The sequence below is a fragment of the Rhinolophus ferrumequinum genome, chromosome 12, assembly GCF_004115265.2.
Source record: "Rhinolophus ferrumequinum isolate MPI-CBG mRhiFer1 chromosome 12, mRhiFer1_v1.p, whole genome shotgun sequence".
Taxonomy (NCBI): Eukaryota; Metazoa; Chordata; class Mammalia; order Chiroptera; family Rhinolophidae; genus Rhinolophus; species Rhinolophus ferrumequinum.
The window spans coordinates 20536825-20553217 of NC_046295.1; the positions used below are offsets into that span (position 1 = coordinate 20536825).

At 43.2% G+C, this 16393-nt stretch overlaps 1 protein-coding gene across 3 annotated transcripts in view; it reads right to left on the minus strand.

The window, feature by feature from the left end:
* ADAMTSL1 (ADAMTS like 1) overlaps positions 1–16393 on the minus strand; it is an 887009-nt gene that overhangs the window by 99888 nt on the left and 770728 nt on the right. For all 3 annotated transcript variants that reach the window (XM_033123965.1, XM_033123964.1, XM_033123966.1), the window contains 3 exons: positions 10020–10199; positions 4425–4578; positions 2437–3562 (listed from right to left, as the gene is read on the minus strand). In XM_033123965.1, the coding sequence (XP_032979856.1) occupies positions 2437–3562; positions 4425–4578; positions 10020–10199 (1460 nt within the window). The remainder of the gene's footprint in view (positions 1–2436; positions 3563–4424; positions 4579–10019; positions 10200–16393) is intronic.

Genomic DNA, 16393 nt, shown 5'->3' on the forward strand with positions numbered 1-16393 from the left:
GTAGAAAACAGCAAGAGTCTTGAGGCAACTTGGGATCCCTTGTGAAGTGTAGATACATAGAAGCATGAACTTATTCATTCCCTGGAACAGCATGACCTTGAGTTGGGCAGAAGTGGGTTTGAATCTGCCCTCTTGATTCCGCCCTCTGGATTCCGCCTTTTATTTAGCTATCTAACATTGTTAAGTTCCTTAATTCCTGTGAACAACATTTCCTTATCTCTGAAACAGGGATAAGAGTGTATGTGTCACACCTGTGGTGGACATTAACAAAGATGATGGCTGTTCAAGTTGCTAGCACGGGGCACAGTGTATGTAGTTAATCAAGAAAGGTGGATTTCCAACTTTTCTCTCACACAGCCAACTGCTTACTTCCTCCAGTCCTAATGGTACCAACCCTGGGCAACAGGCGCAGAGGTTATGAACAAAATGGTACCTATGCTTGAAAAACTGATGGGCTGGTCGAGGAGATGACATGATTTGGGCGTGATAGGTGTGACAGGTGCACTGACAGAGGTGAGTTCCAGGGTACCACCCACATGAGCATCAGGGCACCGCTCTCAATCAGCACCCATCAACTTGGGGGCCTGACACTGGAGCTGCCTCTCAGTGACCCAGTGGCCTCAAAGGGATTTACTGCAACTTTGGCTTGATTCACAAATTTGTTATAAAGATTTCTGGAAAGAACTGCAGGGATCATAGCAGTTAAGCTGCTCAAAGAAAGGAGCAAACAGGTGGAGAGGTTATGAGCACAGACTCCCAAGACATGCTGCCTGTGTTCCAACTAAGTCTCCAGTGCTTCAGTGTGGGTCCAACATCTGTGCCTCAGATGTCTTATCAATGATGTGGTAACACTCATGGTACTTACCCATAGGGTTTTATTATTTTTTTCTTGAATATTAAACAAGATAATGTCTTTGAAGCATTGAGCACAGTGTCAGGTATACAGTAAAAGCACAGTGAAAAATATTTAGCACTGTTATTAAAGCTATTTGGTCTGTAAGCCCTAAGGCTGAGGCAATACTACTGACAATTTAAAGGAACAAAAGGGGTGCGCGGGATGGACGTCCCCTTTGTTCACCAAGTCACAGAAGTGCTCTTTGGGATCATATGAACTTGATATTGAATCCTTGGTCTGGCTCTTACTAAAGCGATCTTGGGTGAGCTGCTGAACCTTGATTTTCTATGTAAAACTGGAGGATAACGTCAATCTTGTGGATTGACTGTTTGAATCACAAATGCAGTTACATAGAAATAAACCTGGCATACTGCCCGGCACAATAAATCCTGGCTTCTTTCCTTCCTTACCCAAAGCTAGCAAATCAGACAAGAGGATTAGCTAAACAATAGTGTTTAGAAATATATTTAATGAAAAGAGCATTCTACATGGATTCAGAGGTGATAAAAAGTAAAACTGAGGACTCTGGACTGGAGGACCTTAAAGTTTCCTCTCGCGTTCATAGTTTATGATTCTCCAAGTGACTACCTATCTTATTTTTGTCACATATTTTGGCTCTGTCACTTAATAAATATGATCTTTAGGAAGTTACTTGACATTGTTTTCTCTTCCATAAAATGTGGATAAAAATTATACCCACCTCTCAGGGCTATTGTTAAAATTCGGTGAGATAAAGCACATAAAGGGTTTACACTTGCCTGGCAGACACTTGCTACTCAATTAATGCCAGCCACTGCTGTTGTCAGGGACGCTATCAAGATTGAGAGAGACAATGTATGTAGAAAGCATGGCACACGCTTTCAAAAAATAGTTATTATTATTATTTCTACTGCCACTACTGATTTTACATTATGAATGGCTACGGCCCAGGGATACCAGTAAGTAATACACACTGTCATTCCAGTAATGACACATCAAAATAGAAACCCCAAGAGATATTAGGATAATTAATCACAGGTCCAACCGGGAATAAAAGCTTTCTGGAACAAACAAAGCCTCGTCCAGCCCAGACAGAGGACCGGCTCACCCACGGGGAGCAGCATGTACTGGCTGCACCCTCTCCCTGGCCCTGGAGACCACACACATGGAGATAGTGTCCGGTTGTATAATGGTTCATCTCACAAAGTGGTAATGTAATAATGCCTTGGCCTGGAACGATAGCTTTTGGCCAAAAGTTCAAAGCTATCCAGTGAGTGTCTCATTAATCTTTGGGGTCCTGTGGGGATCGAGGTGGGTAGGCATTGTTGCTATTACCTTATAAAGATGAGAGCATATAGTTTAGAGAAATGAAATACCTTGTCGTGGCTCCAGCAGTCCATCAGTGCTGACACAGGGCTTGAAATGCAGAGTGCATCCCCTGAGGCCCAGGGCTCTAAGCCCTACCCTCGGAAACACTTTGAAGGAAGAGTGAATAGGGTGCTTTTGACAAGATGTGGCCCTTGTCTCCCTCCCTTTCTAGACCACGTAACTACTAGGCTCACCTGTCACTGAACTGAACCTCTTCTCCGTTCCTGGCCCAGCTGATGGTAGGTCTGGGGTTGCCTACGGCCTCACAGTGCAGAAGTACACTCAGTGTTCCGCTGGCCAGGGCCACAGTCTGCCCGAGGTGGGTGACCACTTCGGAGGCGGAGAGCTGCTGGGCCGCCGAGATCTTCCGCAAGATGGTGGGCTTGCGGTGTGGCCGGCGAGAGCCGCTCCCCGCCTCCCCAGACGAGGAGGTCCGGAGCGAGCTGCTGAAGCCAGATACGTGTTTATGAGGCGGGATGGCCACGGGGGGAATCCTCCGCTCAGACGGCTTGAGGAGCATGTCCTGGTGCTCGAGGTGGCTGCGGAAGATGTCCTGGGCCAGCTGGGCCACCAGGTGCTTGCTGTAGACGTCACGAAGCTCCTCGGGCTGCTGGGAGAGGTTCCGGAGGATGTCATCCAGGCGCTGCTGCTCGGTCACAATGGTGAAGGGCAGGTGCAGGAGGGCCTGCTCGGCATTCTGCTCCTCCTCTGAGGATGTGTTCCTTTCCGTGGAGTCTTGGACCTCCCACGAGGCCAGGAGCTCTCCGGGCCAGCCCCCCTGCTCCAGCAGCCGAGAGACGAGGTCATCATAACGGCTCCCCGGGTCAGCAACAAGGCCGCGCTTCTCCGCCTTGCTGCCATTAGAGAAGATTCCGTTCTGGTGTTTGTGGGTCTGCAGGGCCTCCTTGGGGTGGGCCTTCCTCACCGGGAGCGCCTCTTCCTCGCTCCTCAGGCTCACAGGCCGGGCCACCAGCTTCCGATTGCCTCCGATGAGCTTAATCACAAACTGCTCTCGGGCTGGGCCTGCAGAGCAGGTGTAGATGCCCGCATCAGAGAGCTTAAGCCGGTGGATCTTTAAGTAGCCAAAAGGGGCCACGGTGACGTGAGCGGAGCTGATGAGGTGCTGGCCGTCTTTCTCCCAGGTGATGAGGGGCTTGCGGAAGCGCCGTGTGGGGCATCGCAGCACCACTGCGGTCTTGGGGAGCAGGTATGCGAACCCCCCTATGACGAAGTGCAGCTTCCTCTGCCTGCGGGTCTGGATGTAGATCTTTCTTGCTGCCGCAATGTGTGGGCTGTGCTTTGTGGACGGCCGTCCTGGCCCTGAAATGAAAGGGAAGGCGGACGAAGACAAAAATGAGAGTGAGATGCAGTGACAAGAGAGAGGGAAAAAGAGAGGGAGAAGAGAAGAGAAAGAGAGAAAGAGGGCCAAAAGAGAGAAGAGGGGAAGAAAGTGCTTCAGGGTTTATTTTGGCTAGGGCCTTCACTGACCTCGTTACGTTTTATTGGAGGAACTGGTTACCAGCTGTGGACCATCAAGCTGCCACCACAATCAAAAACAAGAGAACTAATCAGGTGCAGAGGGGCAACCTGCTCTCACCCCGCTGGGTCTTTCTGTCCCTAGAAACTGAGATGCAGGGCTCTAGATGGAGGGGGATTCCAGGGGAAAGGCAGTCCCTCTCATCAAAAGGACTTAAGAAATTAGCATCATTAAAAGAGGCAGAGGACATAGGGAAGGAGAATGTCTCCCTCTCAACGTTTTTATCCTTTGTGTCCTGCAGAGCACCAGGGCCCTCATGTACGCAGGGGAGGAAAACCCAGAAGTGTTACAGCTCTAGAGATTAATATTAAAGAGCACAAATCTGTTTAGAGTAGTTTAAAACCCCAGACTGGATAACATTAGACTTCATTAGTAATATGCTGCCTCCAGCTTCCAGATCTCTATATGCCAACAAGTGAACTTTGCTCTACTTCCTGCAAACTGTTTTTCCAGGGGAGAAGAGAATTCCACCTGGCCACATGTAATTAAGGTTCCTTTTCCATCTCCAGCTGAGCTCACCAGCCTGCTGCCCTCCAGGGCCCAATAATCTCTCACTGGTCTGGGTTTAGAGAAGGTTACCGTGTGGCTACTTCTGCTTTCATGTGGGGTTCCATCTCCCCATCTCCAGAGCTCTGATATACTCACTTGCACAGGTTGCCAGCATACAGGGCCTGATGGATGAAGAGAATGGCAGGGGAGGGCATAAGGAGGAATTGACAATAGCTGAGACCCCGGTTTTCAGCACCTTCCGGCAAATGGCACTTCGGGTCTGGGTGCCCTCCCCGCAGCTTGTGGAACACTGGTGGGGAAAGAAAAGCCAAATGCATGTAAACGCAGGGAACTACGGGCTAATGGATTTTTGTATGAATTCTCAACCTCCTCACATATGAGAAAAACTGCTTGGAAAAGCAATAGCCACTAAGAGAGAGAGACATATTAATTATGTGACAATGTCATGTCTATATTGCGTAAAGACATGTCTATATTGTAGCCACGTTCTACTCTAAGACTTGCTATTCTAACGTTTCCTGCAGTCATTATACTTGTTTTTACTTATATGGCCTGGATTTTAGAGTTACAGAGTTAGAGAGTCCTGTGTTCAAATGCTAGCTCAATATTTCACTACTTGGCAAGTTACCTAAATACTTTGAGGCTGTTTCTACTTATGTTTATTTTGCAAGATCGGGAATTAAATGAGATAATATATTTTAAATGTCACACACCGAAATAACATTCAATTAATGTTAATTCCTTTCCCCTTCATTCACAAATAAAATATTTTAACGTCAAGCATCAGATAATTGTTACATATCTACTTTGTCTGAGGTGGGGTGCTACGTATTAGGAAAAAAAGATGTGCACGATGGTTCCTAACCTTAAGGAGCTGTCATCAAATGAAGGGGAAAAGTCTAAATTCATTATTAAAGTGAAATAGTATATTAAGGATATAGAAATCAAAACCACAATGAGATACCATTTCATTTCCACTAGAATGGCCATAATAAAAAAAACAGACAATAATAAGTGTTGGTGAGGATGTGGAAAACTTGGAGCCTTCATGCAGTGCTGGTGGGAATGTAAAATAGTACAGCCCTCTTGGAAAACAGTTTAATAGTTTCTTAAAAAGTTAAGTATAAATTTACCATATGACTCAGCAATTTCACTCCTAGGTATCTATCTAAGAGAAATGAAGACATACATCCACACAAAGCCTTGTATGCAAGTGTTCATAGGAGCATTATCATAATAGACAAAAGGGGGAAACAACTTAAATGTCTATCACTGGTAAATGGATAAACAAAATGCAGTGTATCTATACAATGGAATATCATTCTGTCATAAGAAGGAATGTAGTTCTGATATATGCTACAACAAGGATAAACCTTGAAAACTATGCTAAGTTGAATTTTATAGTATTTAAATTATATCTCAGTGAAGCTGTTTAAAGAGTTAAATGGTAATAAAATAATTCAGTAAAAATATAAAAGATAAATGAAGTATTATAAAATTAATGCTAGCAATTGTTGAATACTTATGGTTCACTAGGGATTTCCCGACCGAGGTCCTGAAGATGGGTGGATTCTGGACGGGTATAGAGAACCAGGGCTAAGCATGGGAAGCAGGAAAATATCCAGAACAAAGGTAGAATAGTTCAGTGCATAAGTCCAAGGCAGGCGTGGGGCAGAGCTAAACCTCGACTGAACAGAGGGAACACGTCGAGAGTGTCAGGAGTTCAAGAGGTAGTTTGGGACCAGACGTTTGGAGACTTTTAATTTTTAGACAGGAGGTTTGGAATTGGTCCATAAAGCAATGAGGAGCCATTGAAGGGAGGAGTGAAATGATGAAAGAGGTGTTTTGAGAAGGTTAATCTGGCAACAGTGTCCGGGAGGGATGGGAGTGGGAGATGGATGGCAGGCAGGGATATCAGTTAAGGAGGCTGCCACAGTAGTCCAGGCTTGAGATGATAAAACCTGAAATAGGGTCATGGCAATGTGCCACGTTAACTTGAAATATGACAGTAAAAACCAAAAAATATTATCTTATATTTTCAAATTTTATATGCTAGCTCACTGAAATAAACTATTCGATACAAAGTTCTATGATATACACCACCCTGAAAGACATTTAAGAGGCAAAAAATGGGGACAGTCAAACCAATGGTTTCGTTCCCTGATCATGGATTCCAGATTCCACTCATCCCTTACTTTATTGTAAATGATGCACCAAATCCAGGGATCAGGTAGAATAGAGGTAAAGAGCCTGGAAATTTTAAACGAACGGTCATTTTAGTGCTGCCAAGTATAAAAATAGACTGGATGTCAGATCGATTTATGATTTTGGTTAAGTCTCGTTCTTTCTCTAGGCTCAATTTCCACATCTCTAAAATAGGGAAACTAAGCTAGAGCAGAGCTATTTAAACTGTGTTCTATAACTATGTTGAGGAAATGATTCAAGGGGCTTCTCGGGTGAACTTGAGACCCAACTATTGGAAATCTGGGACCCCTACCCGCACTTCAACCAAAACAGCTCTAATTTGATGTTTTTTAGCTTTTTGGCTTCATAGTAACCTTTCAATTCACAAAAGGATTCTGTGGCTTTAATTTTTAAAAGAACAACTGGGCTATAGGATCTTCTAAGTTCCTCGTAACTGTAAAATTTACTACTCTGACGTTAATTTCTTTTATATTTTTTTGGGGGGGTGGGGAACAACTTCCCTAAAACTATGATTTAAAAATATTTAATAGCTAACTCTTTCAGGAGATGGAAGCGTTTCTTAAAGAAAAGAGGTAAGGCCTTTTGAGAGGTCTTATTCTCAGAATAGAATTCAAGAGTAATTTTATTTGAAGGGTCTAAAACTTTGGCTGAGTTCTGCCTCTGAGGGATTCTGTGCAGTAACCATGGGAGTGAGCCAGATAGTGGAGGATAAAGCACCATAGATCATCCAGGTCTTCTTTTCTCCAAGGGGTCTTGTGGGGGGTGTGGAATGCACATCTCATCCCAGGCACAGGGCCAGGGGAAGGGCTGCTGGGATGACAGGGCCAGCTGGAGCCTGTGTGACCACCCCCAGGAGCACGTTAGTATGGCACCATTGTGAGTTTCACCCCCGTGAATTGGTGATTACCTGTCGTCATTCCCAGCCCCTCCCCAATGTTTGGACTCTCCATTCATCAACCCAGATAACTCAGAACCTAATAACATTCATTGATAAGAGCTAATGATTCCTAGTTCCTAAAATGTAACGTTCTCCTCGTAGGAAGACTGGCAAAGGCAGGGGAGGTCAATGTCACGACCCTGGGTCCAGCCAGTCCAAGTAAGTGCTTTTTTTATGTCTTCTCTTTCTCCTGACATTGAACAGGGATGGAAGAGAATCATAACAATAAATAGGATTAACTTTCACTATGCAGAAAACACTTTACATGCATCATTTAAGTCTCTCAATAACCATAAAGGTGGACAGTATGATTATCTCCAATATTCAGATAAGCATACTAAGCCCAAGAAAGGTTAAATAACTAGATTATTTATAAAGAATAAATCTAAGACTATTAGAGCCTTCATACATTGCTGGTGGGAACGTAAAATAGTACAACCAGTAAGTGGCAGAGTCAGCATGAGAACCTAAGTTTGCCTGTCTTTCAGTCGGAACTTTTTTTTTTAATTTAAATTTGATGGGGTGACCAAGGTTAGTAAAGTTACGTAGGTTTCAAGTGTACGATTCTGTAATACATCATCTATGTATCACATTGTGTGTTCGCCACCCAGACTCAGTTCTCCTTCCATCACCATATAGTTGACCCCCTTTTACCACCTCCCTCCCCCCTTACTCTCTGATAACCACTAAACTGTTGTCTGTGTCTATGAGTATTTGTTTCTTTGTTTGTCTTGTTCCTTTGTTCCTTTCAGTTTTATATCCCATATGAGTGAAGTCATATGGCTCTTGACTTTTTCTGTCTGACTTTGTTCGCTTAGCATAATAATCTCAAGATCCATCCGCATCATAAATGGCAGTCTGAACTCTTAACCACACGGGACACTGTTCTAAAGGTCTGCTTTATTTAATGGGACCCATGAGAACTCAATTTAGCAGTCTCCTTTCCTTAGTGCTTAATCACGAGGGTCCCTCCTTCAAATCTGCAGGTCGGAAAGAACTTTGTCTGAATTCTCTATGTCCCATATGCTCAGAGACTACAAAGTCCAAGAACATGGGAGTACAATTATAATCATACAGTCAGCAGCCTATTCATGGCAGACTATCACCGATGGACTTAGGAGAATGATGCCTTTAACAATATACTCTGGGACAAGGTCTTCATCTAGAGCCACTTACTTGGCAGGTACACCAGTGCTCTCTCCTGCACTGCTATTTTTGTTATGATTTTCCCATATGTAATTCCCAAATCAACATTCCATGGAAAAACCGTCATTACCATGTTCATGCATGCACGCGTGCGTGCGCGCACACACACACACACACTTGAGCACACACATGCTCATGCTATACTTTTATCCTTTATCCTGTGGAAATAAAATTATTTATAAAACATGACATTTTGCTTTCATGAGACATTTGGGGTGAGAGATACCACCAGAAGGCAATTTTACAGACAAATTATAAAACCTGTGCTAATGTAGGTTAGCTCTCAATTGCTATGCCCTTCAGCAGGCACCATCTGATGGAACCCTATATGGGCTGATAAAATTCGGGGCCAGAATTCTAAGAACCTATGATGATAGAGCTGGCGTCTTAATTTTCAGAGGTAGCTTTCCCCTCTGCGGAACCGAGTATCTCTGTGATGTATTTCAACCAGCAGCAGCTCCATCCTGTGAATTGTATATTATACACAAAGAAGGCAAAGGGATCAGCAAAGCCAATTCAAATGAGGCTTATATGCAAGAAAGGGGGGGGATCTTGAGTCTGTTTTTAAGCTTCACTTCAGGCCTAGTGATTCTGTTTTTGGCTAAATTGGCTTGTGAGGCAATCATATGGGGTGGGGAGGAGCTTCCCTGTGGAAGACACACAGACCTGTTATAGGCAAGTCTAAGAAGTGTAGGAGCTGAAAACTCGTAAGTTGAAGCTGTGCGTTTCTGGATTAATTTATGCTAGTATTAGCATAGGAATTTTGTAGACAAATAGGCTAGCTGGGGGTGTATCACTAACTTCTGAGGTAAGTCAGGAATGGTGCAATCATCTCCCCGAAAGCAAAGCAACAGGGGAAATCAAGTTCTCTTGCTGGGAAGTTGTCGAGGTTTTGGAGCCAGGGAATTGACAGTCAGAGGCAAGATTTCCTGGCCTTCTTTTCCTAATAAGTCATGTCCCTTATCGTCCAGTAACTTGGAAGAGAAGAACTAGAGAGAATTGGCCCTTCCTGAACGGAGACTAGAAACATCTGGGAGTGAGAGGTGCAGGCAGGTCAGGAAGGCACGTGTGGAGATAGAGGGAGAAGGACCCGGTGTTCTGAGAAGAATCCTGGGCGCGAACCGCACGAGCGAGGCTTGGTTTCATTCCTGTTTAAAATTTCATGCTTCCGACTAATGAGTATGGAAGGGCTGGCTGCCTAACTCACATCCCTGCAGCCTAGTTAAAAGTTAGTTACTATGTTATAAATGGTGACAAAAATACTGCTCAATAATCTTAGGACTATTTTGTTCTGTTCTCACCTTCTGCATGTATACATTTGGGGTGCTTTCTTTCCTCCTTATTTATACTTCCTTCATTCTCCTTCAGAGGATCATACGTACCTCTGTCCAGTCAGAGAGAAGCCACTCGCTGGGACAGTCGTCTTTCTTGCAGGGTTGCTGGGAGGCCAGTTTGGAGGCTGAACAGAAGGTCTCAGGAAGCTCCAGGAAGCTGCCATCGGCCATGCGCTGCTTGCAAAGAACTTCACGTTTCTGGATGCCCCCTCCACAGGTCCTGGAACACTGGGGGAGGAAGAGAAAGTCGACCCAACACAAGAAAGGGGTGTATTTGAGTGCCAATTTTTACCATTGCCTTGGCTGAGTAAAAATAGAGTGAAAAAAGAAAAAAAGAAAAAGAAACAGAAGAAAAACCAGGAACAGCCCAAAGGATTTTGCCTCCTCTCCTTGAAATGCATTTTGGAACAAGATCTACACCCTCTACTCTTAATCTCAAGTACTTAAATAGCGCATCCAAGAATTTCAAGAGCCTTTAAATCTTAGAATGTTGTTTCTCAACTATGATTTGCAGCCACCCAAGACAACTGGTCTAAAAGGTTAGTATAATAGAGTGTTAAACATATTTACGATCTAGTGAAAATAATCTGTGCTGCTTCCTGAATGAACGAGAGCTCCTGCCATCAGTGTAAATCTAGAGGAATTAATCCGTAGAGAAGGCAGCCCTTTCTAAGTGTAAACATCCACTCTATTGCTTTGTAGGGGTGGGAGTGGGTGGGGGATAGGGGAGGTGAGTGTTAAATTTGAGGCCTGGTTTTCTGAATAAATCCCTGGAACACTTTTCTTGTAGGATTTGTGATTTCTTAGGGCAGTGGGAGCAAGAGCCACTGAAATTTGGGATATAAGAAAAATAGCCTTATTTCAGTGGTTTTCAGCAGGATCCCAAACACACTGACTTCATGTAACTTAATAGTTATAATCCAGCTGCCTGAGGGCGGGAGGCCCCCTGCAGCACAGAGTGTTGGCTGTTATTCCAAGTATCTGTCCCCTCCCTGGCAATAGCAGAGGCGCCCCTAATTTTTCGCTGGGCACATGACTTTCCAGCATACAGACAAGATTTATCAAACTCCCTTGAAGGTAGACACTGCCAGGTAACTAAAGCTGGCTGATGGGATACAAGTGGAAGGGTTGTGCGTAATTTTAGGGAAATGCCCACAGAGAGTGTGACATTTCCCTCTTCCCTTTCTCTTCTTTGCGGGCTGGAATGTGAACATGATGTCTACAATTTAAGCTTCCTTCTTGGACTGTGATAAGCAAAAAAGATGGAAGCGACTTGTGTTCCTGATTGTGAAGCCGCCATACCAGCCCTGGAGGGACTGTGTTTATGTGAGAGAGAAATACTTTGCTCTCTTATTTAAGCCTCTGTGACTTGGTGTTTTCTGTATGTTCAGGCAGATCTAACCTTAGCTAATCCATAAACCTAAGACTGTGCTGCAGATACATTTTGTAAAAATGCTAAGGAGCACTCTGCTTTCTTCAAGAATAACCCCCCTTTTTTAACCTGCTGCCCTTGGGCTGTCTGGGAAATTAGGCCTGGGCGTAAAGCCCCAGAGTTTGGGTTGAAGGAGCTGCTCCTGCTGCAGCTGTGGCCTCTTAGAACTCAGTCTGTGCTCAGTGTACCCTAGTCAGAACTGCAAGGAAGAGGTGTGCCCACAGCTGAGGTTAGGATGGTGATACAATAGCCTTGAGTACAGGCAAAATGCTGTTACGGAGCAGCTGTCATCCTCTTCCTCAGTGATCTCAAACTTGGATGCATTTTTAAATCAGGCTTTTAAAAAAAATACTGAGTTCTTCAATTTAAGCAGAAGTATAATATTAAATCTGAAACTCTTGGAGATGGGTCCCTGGCATGAGCTTTTTAAATGAAAAAAAATTAACTCTCCCAGGTAATTCTGTGAGACTAGGGTTGAGAACTACCTCTCAAATGAACGCCCCTCTACCATTTCCAATGGGAACGAGATAAACACAGAGAGGACGTTCTGGGACCCAGAGAGGTCTCTGTCAGAACCAGGGGTTGTTTGGACCCCATCTGAGCAAATCTGCCCTGAGTTTGAGTTGTGAATGGCTGGAGGTCACAGAGCTACTTGATAACAAAATTAGGAAAGCTATCAACTTAGTTAGGCCTTTGAATCGTAGAGCCTTTCAACCCACCATCCAAGCCAGTGGTGAACAACCTTCATTTGCATTTTAAATTAAAAAATTTTGAAATGACAATAACCTTATTGAGTCCCATAGGAGAAAATGTATTTTCTTATGGCTGGATTCAACTACCTACTCGTGGAATAAAAGAAGGCTAAAGATAAAGGTGACACTACCCTATGTGGTAGTTCTTGTCCCCACTTTACAGAAGAAGAAGCTGAGGCTAGAGAGGTGGAGTGACTCAACTAAGGCCACAAAGGGGTGAGAACTGGTTTATTTCCATTCTGTGCAATATTCCCCGTGCTCTTACTGAGTATGTTTTTTGGGCTGGAGTGGTAGACACAGCTGGAGAATGAGCCCAAGCTCAGCTTTTCCTTCTTGTGGTTGTAGGAACGGCTCTCTGCTTTCGATGGAGGGTACTCTGACTGCTGCTTCATGCTGAGGGTCCCAGGCCTTGTAAGCCCCAAGCCTGCTAAGAGTCTGGTCTCCCCACATCCTCACTAGAGAGGCAGTGCTTTGAAATTCATTCATTAGCTTCCATTCTGTGACTCTCTGACCAGCATGAGCCAGCTCATGACCCAGGCTGGGGACCGACATTCTAAAATGGCTCATTTGCACTGTGGAGGTCCTGGAAACATGTTCTCCTTACACTCTTTGACTTCTGAGCTGTAACATTGACATTTGGCATTTGAACATAGCTTCAAGGCTGTGCCACAAGCTGGGTGGGTGGGTGGACTATATTTGGTGGTTGGCAGCCAATTGTTACTCATCACAGATTCAGTTTCTTCCAGGGGTTTGCCTAGCATGCCATTTAGCCTTAGTTAAGGGAAAAATCTATGGCCTCAAAGCTAATGATTCAAGCTATGTATGGCCCAGGCCTACAGCTTCTCTGGCTCATTTTCGTGAGATCCTGGCCTTTTGATTTATCAGAGAAGCAAACTTTTATTTCAGTTCTTGTTTAGCAGCAGTTCAATAAACTCTTGAAAGATTTTATTTCTTTAATGCATTCTGTACTCACATTGCATAGCACAGTGCCTTCTGTGAATGTAAATCGTCACTAAATATTTGTGGAATTGAACTGAAGTTGGTGGTTGGGGGGATTTTAAATTAGTGGCTAAGAATTCCATTTATTTAGAATAACCCTTCTTGTTACTAGGAATGACTATGGTTTTAAATTTGGTTTTATAGTCTTTCGTATGATTTCTTGGGTTCAGCATTCTCCTATTTCTGTCAAATTCTAACTTCGAACCAACCAGTTATTCTATCATCAGATTTGCTATAACCTTTATTGTCCTTCTTCAGAACTCGTTTATAACTAAACGACGGTGTGCATTACTGATTCCAAACGATTTGCCAAACTCAAGGGACTCTATTGTCCCCAAGTCTTTCCATTCCATGAATTATTAAAGTTCTTTCATGAATGGAATGTAATTTTGTTCAAATCATAATTGTCTGAAAAAAACAAGTTTATGCCGATAAATCAAAAATACAAATCTTAAGCTCTGACCTCGCCCCTCTCCCTACTCAACATGTCCACGTAAATGCAAAGAGGTACCTTGACCTTAGCATCTCTAAAATCGAACTTATGATTCTGCCCCTCCAATATTACCTCAAATTTAGTCTCTTCTCAATCCTCCTCACTCATTTAATGGTGCCACACCCAAGGCAAAAACTTAGGGAAAGTTCTCAAGTTTTCTTTTTTATTAACATCTCTCCCCTGAGAATCAATGAGCAAGTACTTTCAGATTTGCCTGTAAAATAAGGAAGTGTTACCTTCACAGTAAATAATAAATTGGGATACCATCAGCTCGTGCCTAGACTACTACGAAGCTTCCTAATCAGTCTCTCAGTTTCCAGTTTTCTCAGTTAGTTTCTAGCAGGATATAGAGAGTGCGCTCAATTTGAAGAAAGCGCCTCTCTCTTTCTGATGGCCTGCAGAAAACTCTATTAGTTGAATACAACTAGAAGCCACAGGGTGAAGTGTATCTAGGGCAGCCTCCTGGACACAGGTGGAGAAGGTAGAGAGTAGATTTAAAGGAGGAATGGAAGATATTCAGCCTCCTGTCTTACTAAGAGCGATGTTTTCCAAAGCGTAAATCAGATCACATCACTCTCATGCTTAAAACCCTCCAATGGCTTCCCCTTGTGGTTAGAATAGAATCCAAACTCCTTGTAACCCTGCCCAGCAAGGCCCTCTGTGTTCTGCTCCCTGGCCTGATGGAACTTTGAGATGGTCTAACTCAAATCCTTCCAACTTCATTCATTCATTCAACACAAAGTTATTAAATACCATTCATGGACCAAGCATAGTTCTAGGTTCTAGCAATGAAAAAGGAGCTTCACACTCCTCTATAATTTTATCTCATACAACTCTCCCTTTCCCTGCATAGTCCAGTCACACTGTTTTGCTTTTTTGCTGTTGTTGTTCCTCCAATGTCAGCTTGGGTCTCCCACAGGGCATTCACACCTGTTCTCTCTATTTGGACCCTTCTTCTCTTACATCTTCATGTGGCTGAGAATTTCTAATCATTCAGGTTCAATTCCATTCTCACTTGCCTGGAGAGGCAATTCCTAACCTCCCAACGAGAATAGCCAAAACAGCCTCTATCCTATGAACTTAATTTTATTTTTAAATAGCTCTTTTAAGTCGCTCTCATCCCTTTCAGAAATTATCCTCTATTAGCTCTATGACAGAAGCAATTTTGTTTCTCTTATTGCTCATACTAATGTTTGGGAATTGCATTCAAAACATTTCCCTAGGATGATATCGTTTCATCTTTAATAAGAAATCTTGGGATTGGATGATTTCATCTTTAGGTTTTTTTTCCTTCCACATCCTCTCTGATTTATTTTCCCTTTAAAGTTAATGATTTGTTTGTTTCCCAGTAAAGAAGTGGTCAGGATATGAGCTAAACCGTAGAATGACATTTTACACCAGCTGCTGGAGGTATGTGATGTTTGGGTATGACCTATAAATATGTACACTGCAGTGAAAATGCAGTGTATTTTTCTATGAGAGAAGTGATGGCTGGTTCATAAAATCATTATCCCCTCAACCTCAAAATGACATCAGACCACTTTTCTTCTAATCCTTTGATTATGACTCAGTCAAATTCCCCATGGGTCTTATTGAGTTTGTCAAGCATAAGGAACATGCTCTTGAAGTTTCTGTTACCTGTGACTGACATTTTAGACACTTCACTAGTGATGTCGGATTTGTAGGAGTACAGATCTCTTCAGGGCTTGATGGCTGAAATTTTATTTTTCTAAATACCTTATGAGGCACATGGGCTTCTATTCGATTTGAATAAATGCTACAAAAATAAACAAGTAGTTGAATAAAAACAGCTCTTAAATTCAAGCTGTCAGTTAGAGCTTCTTAGCAAATATGGCAATAAGTAGAGGTGCAGGTTAATTTACTCTTTCAAATGGAGGAAGTAGATGACGAAAATAATTGGTCTTATTTCAAGGGTAGAGATGTAATAAAACTGAGCTATAGAGTGTGGCCACTCACTTAAAATAATATAGCTGGGTTATCGATTTGCAGATAGGACCTGATTCAGGGGACAGACCTTCAGATGATAGCCCCCAACACTGTACAGAGTATGGGACAATATGATGACAACAGAGCTGCCAGAAAAGTGAAAAAAACAAACAAACAAAAAAACCCCCAGCTAATTGTGAAGTTTGATGTACAGTAGTCCCCCTTTTATCCATGGTTTTGCTTTCTGCAGTTTCAGTTACTCATGGTCAACTGTGGTCCAAAAATATTAGATGGAAATTTCCAGAAATAAACAATCCGTAAGTTTTAAATTGCACACTGCTCTGAGTAGCGTGATGAAATCTCACGCTGTCCCCCTCCGGATGCGAATCATGTCTTTGTCCAGTGAAGCCAGGCTGCGTGGAGTCCCTGCCCGTTAGTCACTTAGTAGCCAGCTCAGTTATCAGATTGGCTGTTGTGGCATCACAGTGCTTGTGTTCAAGGTACCCTTAGTTTAGTCAGTAATGGTCCCCAAATGCAAGAGTAGTGATGCTGGCAATTTGGAAATGCCAAAGAGAAGCTGTAAAGTGCCTCCTTTAAGTGAAAAGGTGAGTACAGTACAATGAGATATTTTGAGAGAGACCACATTCACATAGCTTTTATGACAGTATATTGTTATAACTGTTCTATTTTATTATTTGTTATTGTTGTTACACCCTTACTGTGCCTATTTTATACACTAGACTTTATCATAGGCATGCATGGATAGGAAGAAACATAGTATATATAGGGTTTCGTACTG